We start from the raw sequence: 13,913 nt of genomic DNA on the forward strand, positions 1-13,913 counted from the left end.
GCCTCCCTGCCTCCCTGCCTCCCTGCCTCCCTGCCTCCCTGCCTCCCTGCCTCCCTGCCTCCCTGCCTCTCTGCCTCTCTGCCTCTGCCTGAGTGTTGGGATCAAAGGCATGTGAAGTCTGGACTCAGTTTTGATGCATATGTCCATATGTTTCTTATTTAAGTTGACACATTCAGAAGGGTCATCCTTTCTTTGGATAAATGAGCTATCAGCCTGCCTCATGGATGGTGCTGGGCAGATGGTGGCTGTTTACTTGCACAAACGACACGCCAAATCATTCTTCACCAGCATTTGCACTTAAAACAGAGCCAACTGCTTATAACAAGGAATCACTCAGGGCAAGGCACAGCCTAAAAGGAACTATTCTCTACAACACGGAAGAACTTTGAGCATGCCCCACCTGATCATGTCTATGACTGGAAAAATGATTAAACAAATACCGCACACATCTATTCCACACACAGTGGGTAACCTCCCCATAAACCCATCATACGTTCAAATACTGTAAAACAACTGGGCAAAATGGCTCATGCTTGTAAATCTAGCGTTTTTAGAGGCTGAGGCAGGAGGACTGTGTTCCAGACTCACCTGAGCTATGTAAAGAGAATCAGGGTCACCTAAATATAGTGGTCACATCTGTAATGCCAGCAGTCAGGAAACAGACAGGAGGGTCACTACAAGTTTGAGGCCAGCCTGGGCTACATGGTAGGTTCTAAGCTAGCCCGGGCTACAGAGTTAGACTTTAAAAAAAAAACAGACAAGAGAAGAAAAGATACTCAAATATCTCGACTGAGCAACACGTGCTGTGGAGTCTACAGGAGAGCACATGGCCAGTGCTGATGCCAACATGGCTGACCGTGTAGTGCCAGGGGACTCTTCAGAAAAATTCCTATCATGTCCAATGGGTTTGGTTAGTGTGTTGGGCTGGGTTTTTTTTTTTTTCTCCTGAAGCCTACAGGAAAATCAATTTGCTTTCAGAAAAAGCAGCAAAATAGATTCAGTGTGCTTCAGGCAAAGAGGGCTTTTTCTACACACTGCGGCTCTTGTGTGGCCTTCGAAGCCACATTCATGGATGAGTTCCAGACTCTGGAAAACCAAACCAGAGCCATCAAGGGCACCTTTGTTACCTTCTGCTGAACAGCAGACACCGTGACACCAGGATCTATGAAAGAGCCACTAGTCCAGTGGTGGCCAAATAACAAGGCCTGGAAACATGGCAGTCTGAAGACAAGTGGTATATGTCTTGGTTTTTTCCATGAAGCCTAATTAATTAGCCTGTGTGACTTTCTCCTACTTTAAACACACACATGCCATTTTTACTTTCTTTTTTTTTTAAAGATATATTTTATTTATTTTCTGTATATGAGTACACTGTAGCTGTCTTCAGACACACCGGAAGAGGGCATTGGATTCCATTACAGATGGCTGTGAGTCACCATGTGGTTGCTGGGAATTGAACTCAGGTCTTCTGGAAGATGAGTCAGTTCTCTTAACCGCTGAGCCATCTCTCCAGCCCCATTTTTACTTTCTAAAGGAGGTGGAATGAGATACAGTTGGCTGTTAGAGAGCCTCAGACCTCAGACGGAGGGAGGGGTGGTTAAAGTCAAAAGCTGTATTTGAATTCGGCCAATAAATCGTGAGTCATATCAGAAGGCAAAAGGAACCATGGGAAGGCATGTTTGCGAAGGTAGTCACCAGAGAGAGAAGTACCCTGGTTTTTAAATTTGCACAAATGATTTAGCCTTTCCACATCTTAATCTCTTCAACTGTCTGTTCAATGGGAAGATAAAAATAACTCATTCGTAGACATATTTTAAAAAAAAGACAGCTGGGCCTGCTAGTGCAGGTCTGTAATTCCAGCTGCTTGGGAAGCTGAAGGAAGAGCACCATGAGTCCAAGGGCCTCCTAGACAAAGAGGCAAGTTCAAGGCCAGCTTGGGCAACCTGTCTCAAAATAAAAGACATTTTTAAAAAAATCGTAAAATGGGCTGAGGAAGTGATAAAACACTTACTGGTAGGCATGAGGCCCTGGGTTCAAACCACACAACTCAAAAAAAAAAAAAAGCACACACACACACTAGTTCAGGTACAGTGCCCAGCAGACGATGAGGTACAACCCAGCCAGCTCTGCTTTCATACTGGAGCCCCTGCCTGCTGCGTGTCAGTGGGAAGCCAGCACTTGTAACCTAAGTCCTGTGGACAGGCTGGCTTAGCCCAGTGTGACAGATGTGAGCTTCTGAAAATGTCCCGAGCCCACTGTCAGGACTCAGGGTACCCATATTCCCACTACACCCACATTCTGTTCTAAACACAGTTTTGAGTGCGGCATAGCAGTTCGTTAACCATAGCACTCGGGAGGCAGAGACAAACAGATCTCTCCAAGCCAAGGCCACAGCCCGGTCTGCATAGAAAGTTCCAGGACAGAGGTGCATAAAGAGACCCAAGTTGTCCAACTTGATGGAAGCACATTGGTTCCTCTTACAGAATGAGTAGTGAAAATCTGACCGTGGTCCTCGGGCTTTACCTCAGTCATCTTTTCTCACCAAGCCACATCAGCAGCAACGCCCACTCTTTACATCATCCATCCAAGCCAATCCTGTGACTCTGTGTCTGGGCCCCATCACATCTGTGAGTGTAGGCCTAGGTTTGGCTTTGGTGGTGAGTTCGAGGACAACAGCCAGTGGATGGTCTTTGGAAAATAAGATTAGCTGTGTTTTGTTCCTTGGAGAATTGTTTCCTCTTCTATGCCTTGGTGATGAACACATCTCAATATATCCAGAGTTTCATTAGTTGCTGGAATCTCTACATGCTCTGTTTCCAAGCCTTCAGTATCTTTGACTCCAAAGCAGTACTTACCTGAGTCCTGGATGGTCTTGCCCAATTATTGTCTATTCCTTTCTTCTCTGGAATGACTTTCAAGCTGAAGACTACGACTTCAGCACATAACTCAGTTGTTCAAATCCAGGCTGTCTATTATGGGCTGTATCAGCCAGTTCTAACACTTCTGATTATAGCTTCTGATCAAGCACATCAGATACACTTGGTCCAGTTAAAATGGGACCAACCACATTTACTTTGTCCCCAGAAGTAAACAGTTCCAATCATGTGCTCTCTCTCTGTCTCTCCCTCTCTCCCTCCCTCCCTCCCTCCTCCCCTCCCTCCCTCCCTCCCTCCCCCTTTTCTTTCCTATACTAGAAATTGAACCTCACACATGCTAGGTAAGCATTCTACCATCGAGTTACATCTCTAGCCCTCATTTTACTTTATATTTTAAAACAGGCTTTCACTATGTTGCCCAGATAGCCTTAAACTTTCTCTGTAACCCAGGTGGCTTTGAACTTATGATTCCCCCTGCCTCCAGCTCTTCTGTAGGTAGCTAAGCCATTACATTTACCTTGCCATTTTGTTTTTTGTTGTTTTGAGACAGGGTCTTATATTATAGTCCAGGCTAGCCCAGAATTCTCTATGTAGCCCAGGGTAAACTTGATCTTATGGTAATCCTCCTGTTTCAGCCTCCCCAATGCTGGGATTGCAGGAATGAGCCACTATACCTGGCCTAGTATTTGGGTTTTGTTGTTATTGTTGTTGTTTTCCATTCATAAATGAACAACACAGGGCTGACTAGCTTTGGCTAGGTTTCTTCAGGATATCTGTGGGTTTGTGTGGGGCTCCTCTTGCGTTTTTTTCTTAGTGTTCTAGAAGGAACATACCACCACTTGTTTCAGAGAAACTTAATCACCATCTGACAGGAGTGTGGTCAGCGCCCCTGCACTCAACTTCCTGGCACACAGACAGTGCTGCGCTGATCCAAAGGTTCCGCCGTTGTTGACTTTCTTTTCCTTTCCCTCTTTGGAGCAACCACAGCTTTGGCAAGTATAACTTGGTTAAATGACATCCTATGCCCCTGTGTTACAGAGGTGGGAGGCAAGCAGGAGCACCCAGCCAGGAGTACGTAAGAACTCCGAGTGATGTGTTACCCAGCTGCAGTCCAGTTTATCCTGTGGCTGCTGTATCCCATCTAACTGACCTTCTTCTGTCTTCTCAAAATAAATTTAGAACCTACTATGGGAAAAAATGACTATCATTATAAGCCAGTCCAGTTTTTTGTAAGTAGAAATAAACAAGTAAATGCACGAAGCTCACAAACATATCAAGTAGTTGTGACTGGGCTCTGGCTAACAATTTGAACATTCTAGATTAGATCTGAAGTCTCTTTCTAGTTGCAAACTGGTTCTAACTTCCTGCTGGGAAGATCTTTGAGCCAGCTGCAGGACATCTCCAGGCTCATCCTGTCTGCAGGATGTGGGTATTGACTCCTGCCTCATCGGCTCCTCTGGGTCTCTCTGAGATTCCAGCAAGATATTAAGCTTTTTCAAGAGACAGGATTGGGAAGTTGTGAAGAATTACCACAACATAGGAAAGAGAGCTTAATATAGTGAAGATAACTATGCATGGTAAATTAAAGTCCTTGAGCCAGTCTGCCAAGCATGGCATATGGAAAAGATCTCAAAAAAACTTACCCTTCCATCTGGAGTCCTGGGACCAGAGTAGGCTGGAGCCTCGCCCATCAGAACTGGCCACACGTCAAAAAATTCCTAGAAGTAAAAAAACATTGATAAACAGACCTGTCGAGTCAGCTAAAATACGGGTGATGAGTTGGGGTGTCCCTAGTGTTGTTGAACTTGGCACGGGAAAACGAGGCCTTGGGGCCGAGGAAACGACTCAGTAGGTAAAAGTGCTTGCTTTGCAAGTGTGAGGACCCAAGTTCAAATTCTAGATCCCAGGTAAAGTAGGGCACAGTAGCACTGTGTCTGTAACGTCAATGCTCTTGGTACAAAACAGGAGGTAGAGGCAGGGGGATTCCCAAAACTCCCTAGCCAGCTAGCCTGTCTCATGGAATAGCAAACAGTAAAGAGACTCTGTCTCAGTCAACCTGGCAGGAGAGGACCGACACCCAAAGCAGCTGTCCTCTGACTTTAAACATGGTGGCATGTGCACGCCCACACCCACATGTTAACACACATAAACAACAAATACACAAAGAAGGTTTCTTTTAAGTAGGGTCTTGATGATGATGATGCCACAGCTATATAATTCAGCAGTAGAGAAAATATGAGATCTCAAAATACATAACATAATCTCATTGTCAACTCCAGAAATGCTAAATGGTAAAGTGTTGTGAAAAAAATTCAAAAGACCCTAAAAGCTATTTAACGCCATAAGCACAGCACATACCTCAGCCTGACTTGGGCTCCTGTACTACAGTACATGTCCCCCCATCACAACCAAAGGGCCGTCCAGGGCTAAAGCATTTAATTAGCCTGTGAAAGGCTCTGAGAGTCCATCTCAGCTCTGGAGTCATAACCTAAGAGACATGTTTTTATGACAAATTAAATTTTAGACAATCACAGCTAGCCAGCTGAGCAGATCACACCTAAGTCAGACAAATGTGTAACTGTAACTAATCAAGTTATGCTTCATTCCATTCCCTCTAGACAAGCTCTCTGCCCACGCTGTAGAGCAGAACCCTTGATGGCTTGCTGTCTGGGCGCCACCTGATTTACAGAATCATTCCTGACTGAACATATTATTTTGAGTTTTTCTTTTTACTGTGACCCAAGACACAAGCAGAAGATGGATGAGAAGGTTGGGGATGTGGCTCATTTGGTAGAGTGGATGTCTAGCAGGCCTAAAGCCCTGGGTTCCAATATAAAACACCAAATGCACGTAGAAGCACTTGCCTGGACTCCCAGTGCTTAGGGGATAGAGGCAGGAAGATCAGGAATTCAAGCTCATCTTTGACCAAGTTCAAGACTAGCCTGAGTTCCAGGAGACCTTGTCTCAAGAAAGAAAGGAAGAAGGAAAAAAGAAAGATCCCAGAAAGAAGGCTCATGAGGAGAAGCTACCGGGGCTACCCAGACTTCTGCCTGTGGTTTCCTTGCTGGCATTGTTTGCCTGCAGAGATGCAAGATTGTGTTAGGTCAAAGTCTCTGCCTTCAGAGAAGACCTTCCTCCTCCAGGGCTCCTTCTGATCACTGAGCTGTTAGTATTTAGGGACAAAGAGTGACCTACTAGCACTAAAACTGCTTTGTGTAGATGCCACCCTCTTTTTTGTTCCTTTGAGTATGCTTATCATGAGGTTTGCTTTTGCTAATATCACCCCGGAGTCAGAGGGAGTTCACAGGAAGTTCACACTCCACACCCCTGGCCTTCTGTTCATTTGGGCACTTTTTCTAGACTTCTGACAATAGAAAGAGATGCTGGCCTGGGTGAGAATGTGAACTGGGGACCTCCTGTTTGCCACTTGTTGATGTATGAAACACCACCGCACATGCCCTACAACCTGTGGGTCTTGACCCCTTTGGCAACCCTCAAAAAATTACATTATGATTCAGTGCAGTAGCAAAATTACAGTTATGAAGTAGCAACAAAATAATTCTATGGCTGAGACAGGGCCTCACCCCAGCATGAGGAACTGTATTAAAGGATCACTGCATTGGAAAGGCTGAGAACCACTGTCTTAGAACTTAATGTTTCATGAAGAAGATATGAAAGAATTTTGTTGCTGCCCAGCATGAGAAAAAATATTCAAACTGAAGCCCCTAAGTATGAAAGGGGGGAAAATACAGGGAGAAAGTCCACAAAATGTAGCACACAGTGAAGAACTCTTTAACATAAAACACTAAACCCAGAGATCTTTTCACAAGTGTATGTCAAGATACTGTATAAACATACTGAAGGTAAGTGTATCATTGTAGAATAACAGAGAGAAATAAGCCAATGCAACAAACTAGAGATTCCAGAAACCAGTGCAAGGAAAGACAGGCTTTTTAATGGGACACTGAGAAAAGATGGACTTTTCAATAGTGGGGAAGGGTGGGTCTTTTTCATACAAGATAATTGATTGGTTGGTTGTCAATGTGGAATAGTAACATTTATCTTGTATCACAGAATACATTAAGATGTATTATATTGCAGAGCTACACGTAAAATCCACAAAAATAAAACTTACATGAATTGGCATAAGTAAAATATTTTTCTGACCTTAGAGGCTAGAAAAGATTTTCTTAAACAGGGCACAGAAGTCAACAGCCATAAGCAACAGTGATTACTTATATGACTCAGTGTAAGGAGCAGGCCCTTAACAGGACCAACTCCAATTTGTAATAGGAAACTTGTAGAGACAAGTCTGGAAGTGAAGCTGTGCTGTGATAACCAGACACTAGTGGTTATCAGCCGTGCACTACAGCAGTAACACCAAATCAAGCATAAAAGAGGAGCCCGACCAGGAGCACATTATCACACTGGTAACCACGATTACCTAGCGTGATATTCCGACAAGCTTCCTCAACACCCAATCATGAAAGAGTTAACCAAGAGAGCAGCCTCCAACTTGGAGGTCAAGTCCTCTACGAGGTCAAATTAGCAATTCAATCAGCTGGAAGCCTCTGCCTGTCCTTCCCGGACTCTGGACCTGCAACCAAAACCTCAAAAGGACTCAGGTGGTATAATCCATGAATGAATGATGTATTTATTGCTATGCTTATTTCTTTGGTAATTAGCAATTTATTATTTGTGTTTATTGTGTCAATATTGTTAGAGGCAATGCACAGGAAGTGTGGCAATATCTTGTGGTAGCTATAGCCTTAGCATTGGTAATAATATATCGTCTACTGTGTATCATTAAAGAGTAACTGAATGTCAAAACCTCTGTCTCTGGCATCTGTCTCTCTTCCCTCTTGTGGAGCTGATGATCTCACAGTCAAATCCAGTAAACAATCTGTGAGTGGAGCAGGACCTGTCGCTCCTCTCCTGAGGGGATTCTAAACCCTTATCACAACCTCCTCCTGGAAGATAAGAGTCAGGGCTCGAGACACTCAGATTTCTATTCACCAAAGAACGTGTTTTCGAGGTAGGGTTGAGACGGGGTTTCTTTGTTTAGCCCTACCTGTCCTGCAACTCACTCTGTAGACCAGGCAGGCTGGCCTTGAACTCAGAGATCTGCCTGCCTCTACCTCCAAGTGCTGGAATTAAAGGTGTGCACCATCTTGCTCCAAAACACACTTTTATGATAAAGCTTGGAGTCAGAGATGTTTGCAAGACAGCAGAGGACCTGGATCCAGACTTACAGGTAGCAGGATGGCTCCAGGGTAAAATCGCTTGCCTGTGTGAGTCTGATAACCTGAATTCACTCCCCAGAACCCATGGTGGAAGGAGAAAACTGTCTTCAAAAAGTTGTCCTCTGACTGCTACACTTGTGCTATGTCTGGCACGTGCCTTTAATATCAGTTCTAGGGGTAAACTTGTGTCTTCATGGGTTCAAGGCAAGCATGTTACTGACTGAGCTATCTCCCTGCCATATATTAAAACCCTTCACAGCCATCCAAATCCACCCAGACTGTGTCCTGTGCTAGTTGAATTATTGAATTATTGACCCAACTTCATTCAATCACCATGTGTTCCTTAGAAAGGTCTGTCCTTGAAGTTTGCTTACCTTCTGCTTGGTCATGTCTAAGAGTCCTACGGAGTATCTGTCACAGTTGAGGAAAGCTCGGACTGTGTACAGGGCCTTGTGGAACTGCCTCTCTATATCCGTGAGCTCTTCAAAGACCTTGCTCCCAGACCACAACAATATCTGAAGACATTTGAAAAGAAACATTCTGATTACAACCCTTCCCTCCTCTCCTCCCAGTCCCACCCTTACAAATCCCTGCCCCCGCAATCAGAGCTTTTGAAGTACAAGTTAAAAGTTTCTTAGGTAGAAAAATAATAAGAATTCTGCAAAGTTTCATAATAAAGTCTCATAATAATCTAGAACAGTGGTTCTCAGCCTGTGTGTTGCAACCCCTTTGGGGGTCAGATGACCCTTTCACAGGGGTCACCTAAGTCCATAGGAAAACACCGATATTTACATTATGATTCTTAACAGTAGCAAATTTTAGTTATGAAGTAGCAATGAAACTTATATTATGGTTGGGGGAGTCACCGCAGAAGTGAGGACTTGTATTAAAGTGTTGTGGCATCAGGAAGGTTGAGAACCATTGTGGTCATTAGCCCTATTTTATAGGTTGAAAAGAGGCTTGAAGCAGTGAAGTGATCAGCTAGCTTACATCGGGTCTAGTTCTTTCCATTTATTTTATCTCGTATGTTATTACTAAAGTAAGCACAGGATTTAGGAATGCAGATCCATAGCTGAGTGCTTGCCTTATATGTACAGGCTGTGGGTTCAATCCCCACCACCGCAAAAACCATAAAATAAAATTATAACAAGCAGTTGAGCGTAAGTACCCAACATATATTAACTTATTTTGATAACAGCCTTTGAGAGTGATACATAATTATTCATATGTTTTTGTTTGCTTCTTTGTTTGTTTGCATAAGTTCTTCTGTAGCCCAGTTGGACCTCGACATAGCTATGTTTCAAGCATTCAAATCCAATAAAAACTCTAGGATTCAATCATACAAGCATTCATCACCTCCTAATACCAGGGACTCCCACCAGACACAGCACAGTAGTCTCCAGTACCTTCACACCAGCTGCTCTCACTCCGTCAACACTCCAGTAGAAGGACATACTCATTGCCTGCTCTGGAGCCAGGCCACTTACCTGGCCACGCCGAGTCTCACAGTTGTGCAAGTAACTCAGGTGGAATACCTTCATGACCAGATTCACAAAGTTGAGGTACTTGAGAAGAATCTACAAATCCAAAGAGCATGAGGGAAGCAGGTGAGAAGGAGAAATCCTTCTCCTCGCTAACTTCTGCCACCAGCAAATGTCTGACCGCCATTAAAACTCATGCATGCAGAGGTACTTTGCACAGCCGAGCCATGGAGTGCAGACTCTTCACCTGTTGCACTGTGACTGGAAACTCACAATGCGTGTTGATTTGTTAATGAGAATATATTAATAAAAATAGCTAGTATGTATTGAACTTGATGTCCCTGTGATAAGTCACTGGTAAATGGTACCTGGTCATTATAAGTCACTATGAGGTAGATACTGTAAAATCATGCCATGTTACAAAGAAAAAAAAACCAATACATTCAGGGAAGATAAATGTGGTGGTTTGAATGAAAATAATCGAGCTGCCAGGCAGTGGTGGTGCACGCCTTTAATCCCAGCACTTGAGAGGCAGAGGCAGGCAGATTTCTGAGTTCGAGGCTAGCCTGGTCTACAGAGTGAGTCCCAGGACAGCCAGGACTACACAGAGAAACCCTGTCTCGAAAAACCAAAAAAAAAAAGAAAGAAAGAAAGAAAGAAAGAGAGAAAGAAAGAAAGAAAGAAAGAGAAAAAAAGAAGGAAGGAAGGAAGGAAGGAAGAAAGAAAGAAAGAAAGAAAGAAAGAAAGAAAGAAAGAAAGAAAGAAAGAGAGAGAGAAAGAAAGAAAGAAAGAAAAAGAAAATAGTCCCCACGGGCTCATAGGGGAGTGACATTGTTTGAAATGACTAGGACCTATGCCCTTGTTGGAGTAGGTGTGTCCTTGCTGGAGGAAGTGTATCTCCAGGGATGGGCTTTGAGATTTCAAAAGCTTAAGCCAGGCTCTTTCTTTCTCTTTCTCTTTTTCTTCCTGCTGCCTCCTGATCCAGTTATAGAACTCTTAGCTAATTCTCCAGCACCACGTCTACCTGGACACTGCCATGCCTCCCACCATGATGACAATGGACTAAACCTCTGAGCTGTGAGCCAGCCCCGATGAAATGCTTTCCTTTATTAGAGTTGCCATCGTCAGGGTGTCTCTTCACAGCAATAGAACCCTAACTAGACAAAAAAGTGATTTGTCCAAATAAAACAAGATTTCGAGAACCCAGATCAATCACCTCTCCATTCCTAACCCCCAAATCCAGTGTTACCACTGTCATCTTCCTCTGTCTCCCTCCAAGACTAGCAGGTGAACTCTCACACCCCTCTTTCTTTCTCTTTTAGTTCTGAGACAAGGTCTGATCTGTAGTATATGCTGCCCTCGGGCTGGAGCACATTATACAGCCCAGGCTATATAATTATAATTATGGGTGTGCGCCAAAATTGTAACAATACTCCTGGCACAGTCTGTCAAATACTAAAATTACAGGCATGGACCACCATGCTTGGCTGTTCCCCTGCCTTATATTTGGGAAAATAAAGCTAAGCCTAATAGCAAGGTTGGAGAATTCCATGAGCTGGAAGAATGGGCTAGCATGGCCTCCTCAGCAGTGTCCCAGGCAGCCTCACCTCTTCATCTCTCTTGGTGAAGTGGGGTTCATCTATTTTATTCACAGCCATGATCACGGCTACCACGTCCTTCCCGTTCATGATGGGGGAAGCCAGGATGCTCTTGGTCTGATATTCTGTGAGATTGTCCACGAAGTCACAGAAATGCTCATCCTGAAAGAAGGCAGTGTCAAGCACAGAGAGACAGATGAATACAAAGAACAGGGAGCATCTCAGAGACCCTGCTGACAAGGAGATGGAGGCATCTATCTGTTCCCCTAAAGGAAACTGGTGACCTGAGGCAACCATGTACACCTCCAGCATCCATCCATCAGGCAGTCCACCAAGGGCCATGGAGGACGCACACATCATGGCAGTGAGGCCTGCCTAGTGGGAGCTTCGAGGGAGTTAGAAGCGTGACCATGATGACCATGCCACATGCCATGATGATGGCATGGCATGTGGTACTCCACCTCATCCCTTCATCTTCATCCTCCCAACAGCCTATGAGAGAGGGACCAATAGCCTATCTCACAGAAAGGAGATCTGCAACTCAACAGTAGCGAGACTTGTGAGTGTTTAGAACCTGTTCTCTGCTCTGGTCAGCTCACATGCCTCAGAGAAGCTACACTGGGGTCCACCTCACTGAACAAAGGCTTTGATATTTTCAGCTCCATCTCCCTTGTATCTGTTTCATAGTCCAGGCCAACCTCAAATTCTCAATCCTCCTGCCTCAGATTCCCACAAGTGCTGGAATCATAAGTATATATTTTCACCCTTTCTAACAAGCTGGTTACCATCTACGCTGCCGTTTCAATGGTCATTCCCATCGTACAGATCTACATGAAGCTCCACCATGTATCAGGCCTATACCAAGTAGCTAAGAGTCAAACTCCCCACTGATGAATCATCAACAGTAACTTTGATTGGCATCTTGACTGGGTTGAGAAGTACCTAGGAGCTCAGTGAAGCAAACCTCTCTCTCTCTCTCTCTCTCTCTCTCTCTCTCTCTCTCTCTCTCTCTCTCTCTCTCTGTGTGTGTGTGTGTGTGTGTGTGTGTAACTTCTTTCCGGAGAGGATTGTCAAAGATGGACACTGGCCCTGAATGTAGGGCTGGTAGACCAGCTAGAGTAAGCAGAAGGTTGGGAAAAGCAGACCCAGGACATTTTTTTCTCTGCTCAGTCACCACCAAATGAACTGCCCTGTCCTTTCATGATGTCCCCGTGACAGACTACCAGCCCCAAACCATGAGCCAAAGCAATCTTTCTTTCCTTCAGTTAAAAATATTATTTATTCTCGTTATGGGGGAGGTGCAATGTTTGTGGTGAGGGACGGGTGCCAATGCTCACGTGGCAATCACAGGATAGCTTTGTGGAGCTGTTTCTTTCGTTCCACCTTTACATGGGTTCTGGGGATCAAACTCAAGTAGCCACTGAGCCATGCCAGCGGCCTTGTCTCTTGTTTCTGGTATTTGGTCACAGTAGCACGGAAGAAGTTAATACAGTAATACAGGCTATAAAGGCTTAGCTGAAATCTGAAGCACACAGAGATCCACACATCCTGACTCCTAAACCCAAAGGCAGCCTGAGGGGTCTTTAGAGGCTTTGATACAGTCTATGTGGTCAGGGAGAGGAGACACAGGCTGGATTGTCTATAGTCAAAAGAATCCACTTTCTGTCCCCAGTACCATGGTAAATTTCCTGACCGCCATGTCCCATGGGACCTGAGCCAGCCCAAACATGCACAGTGTGAACTCTTGTGAGAAGGGCAATTCATCTACACAGCCAGTTCTAGAACTTTCTAGAACTAAGGTGGCATAATTTTCCCTACAGCTCACATTCCTGCCGAAGTGCTCTGAGTTTCGGGATTTCTTCCCAGAGAGAGAGAGAGAGAGATTCGATAAACAGGCATAAGGTCAGGGAAGTTGGCTCAGACAGGCGAAGGGTAAAGGGATTAAGATAAGCCAGTCATGCTGCACTTGAATTAGTGTTAGGGGATTAGAAAAAGCTAGAAGACAGCATCAGCCAAGGAGGGTTTTCTGTGTCACTCTCAGAAGACCCTTCTGTGTGCCTGAGCCCAGGGCCAGGCATGCTCAGACTCAGTTCAGTTCAGCTTTGCAATATTCACCTTCAAGAGAAGCCAGGACTCGGGCCTCACCTGCTCTAAATCCACCAGAAGCCTCTTTTCCAGTGCATTAGTCTCGTTTCTCATTTTTGTATTCAGATACCTGACAAAAGCAACTTCAGGGAGAAAGGGCTTATTTTTGGCTCCCAGTTTGAGGGGACACAGTCTCCTATTTCCAGGAAGGTGTGTTGACAGGAGCAAGAGGCAGCTGACCACATTGCAGCAAGCAGAGAGGAACAAATGGATATAATGTTTGCTTTCTCCTTTGTATATATACTGCCTGGAATATCTGTCAGCCCATGGAGATGCTGCTGCTCACATTTAGGGTGAGTCTTCCCACCTCGGCTAATCTGATCGAAATACTCCCTCGCTGACATGTCCAGAGGTCTGTGAAGTGAATCCATCGTGTAGATTACCATCACATACACTGAAAGAGTTCTCAGCCAAGGAATTCTTCATGGACACGCCATCTCCCAAATGACTGGAGTCTACATAAGCATTGCCATCCTTGTATCCATCTCATAGTAAATACCCTTAAAGTACCCTGTGCGTGCACGAGAGAGAGAGAGAGAGAGAGAGAGAGAGAGAGAGAGAGAGAGAGAG

General features: G+C 44.7%; 1 protein-coding gene across 1 annotated transcript in view; it reads right to left on the reverse strand.

Annotated features, from left to right (window-relative positions):
* The window catches only part of Pde6a (phosphodiesterase 6A), a 64,190-nt gene that overhangs the window by 42,943 nt on the left and 7,334 nt on the right, over positions 1-13,913 (reverse strand). Inside the window, exons 2-5 of the mRNA XM_028774225.1 lie at positions 11,208-11,360; positions 9,607-9,696; positions 8,494-8,634; positions 4,520-4,594 (exon numbers count right to left, since the gene is read on the reverse strand). Of these exons, the coding sequence (XP_028630058.1) occupies positions 4,520-4,594; positions 8,494-8,634; positions 9,607-9,696; positions 11,208-11,360 (459 nt within the window). The remainder of the gene's footprint in view (positions 1-4,519; positions 4,595-8,493; positions 8,635-9,606; positions 9,697-11,207; positions 11,361-13,913) is intronic.

Source organism: Grammomys surdaster, unplaced genomic scaffold (genome assembly GCF_004785775.1).
Source record: "Grammomys surdaster isolate TR1022 unplaced genomic scaffold, NIH_TR_1.0 239, whole genome shotgun sequence".
NCBI lineage: Eukaryota > Metazoa > Chordata > Mammalia > Rodentia > Muridae > Grammomys > Grammomys surdaster.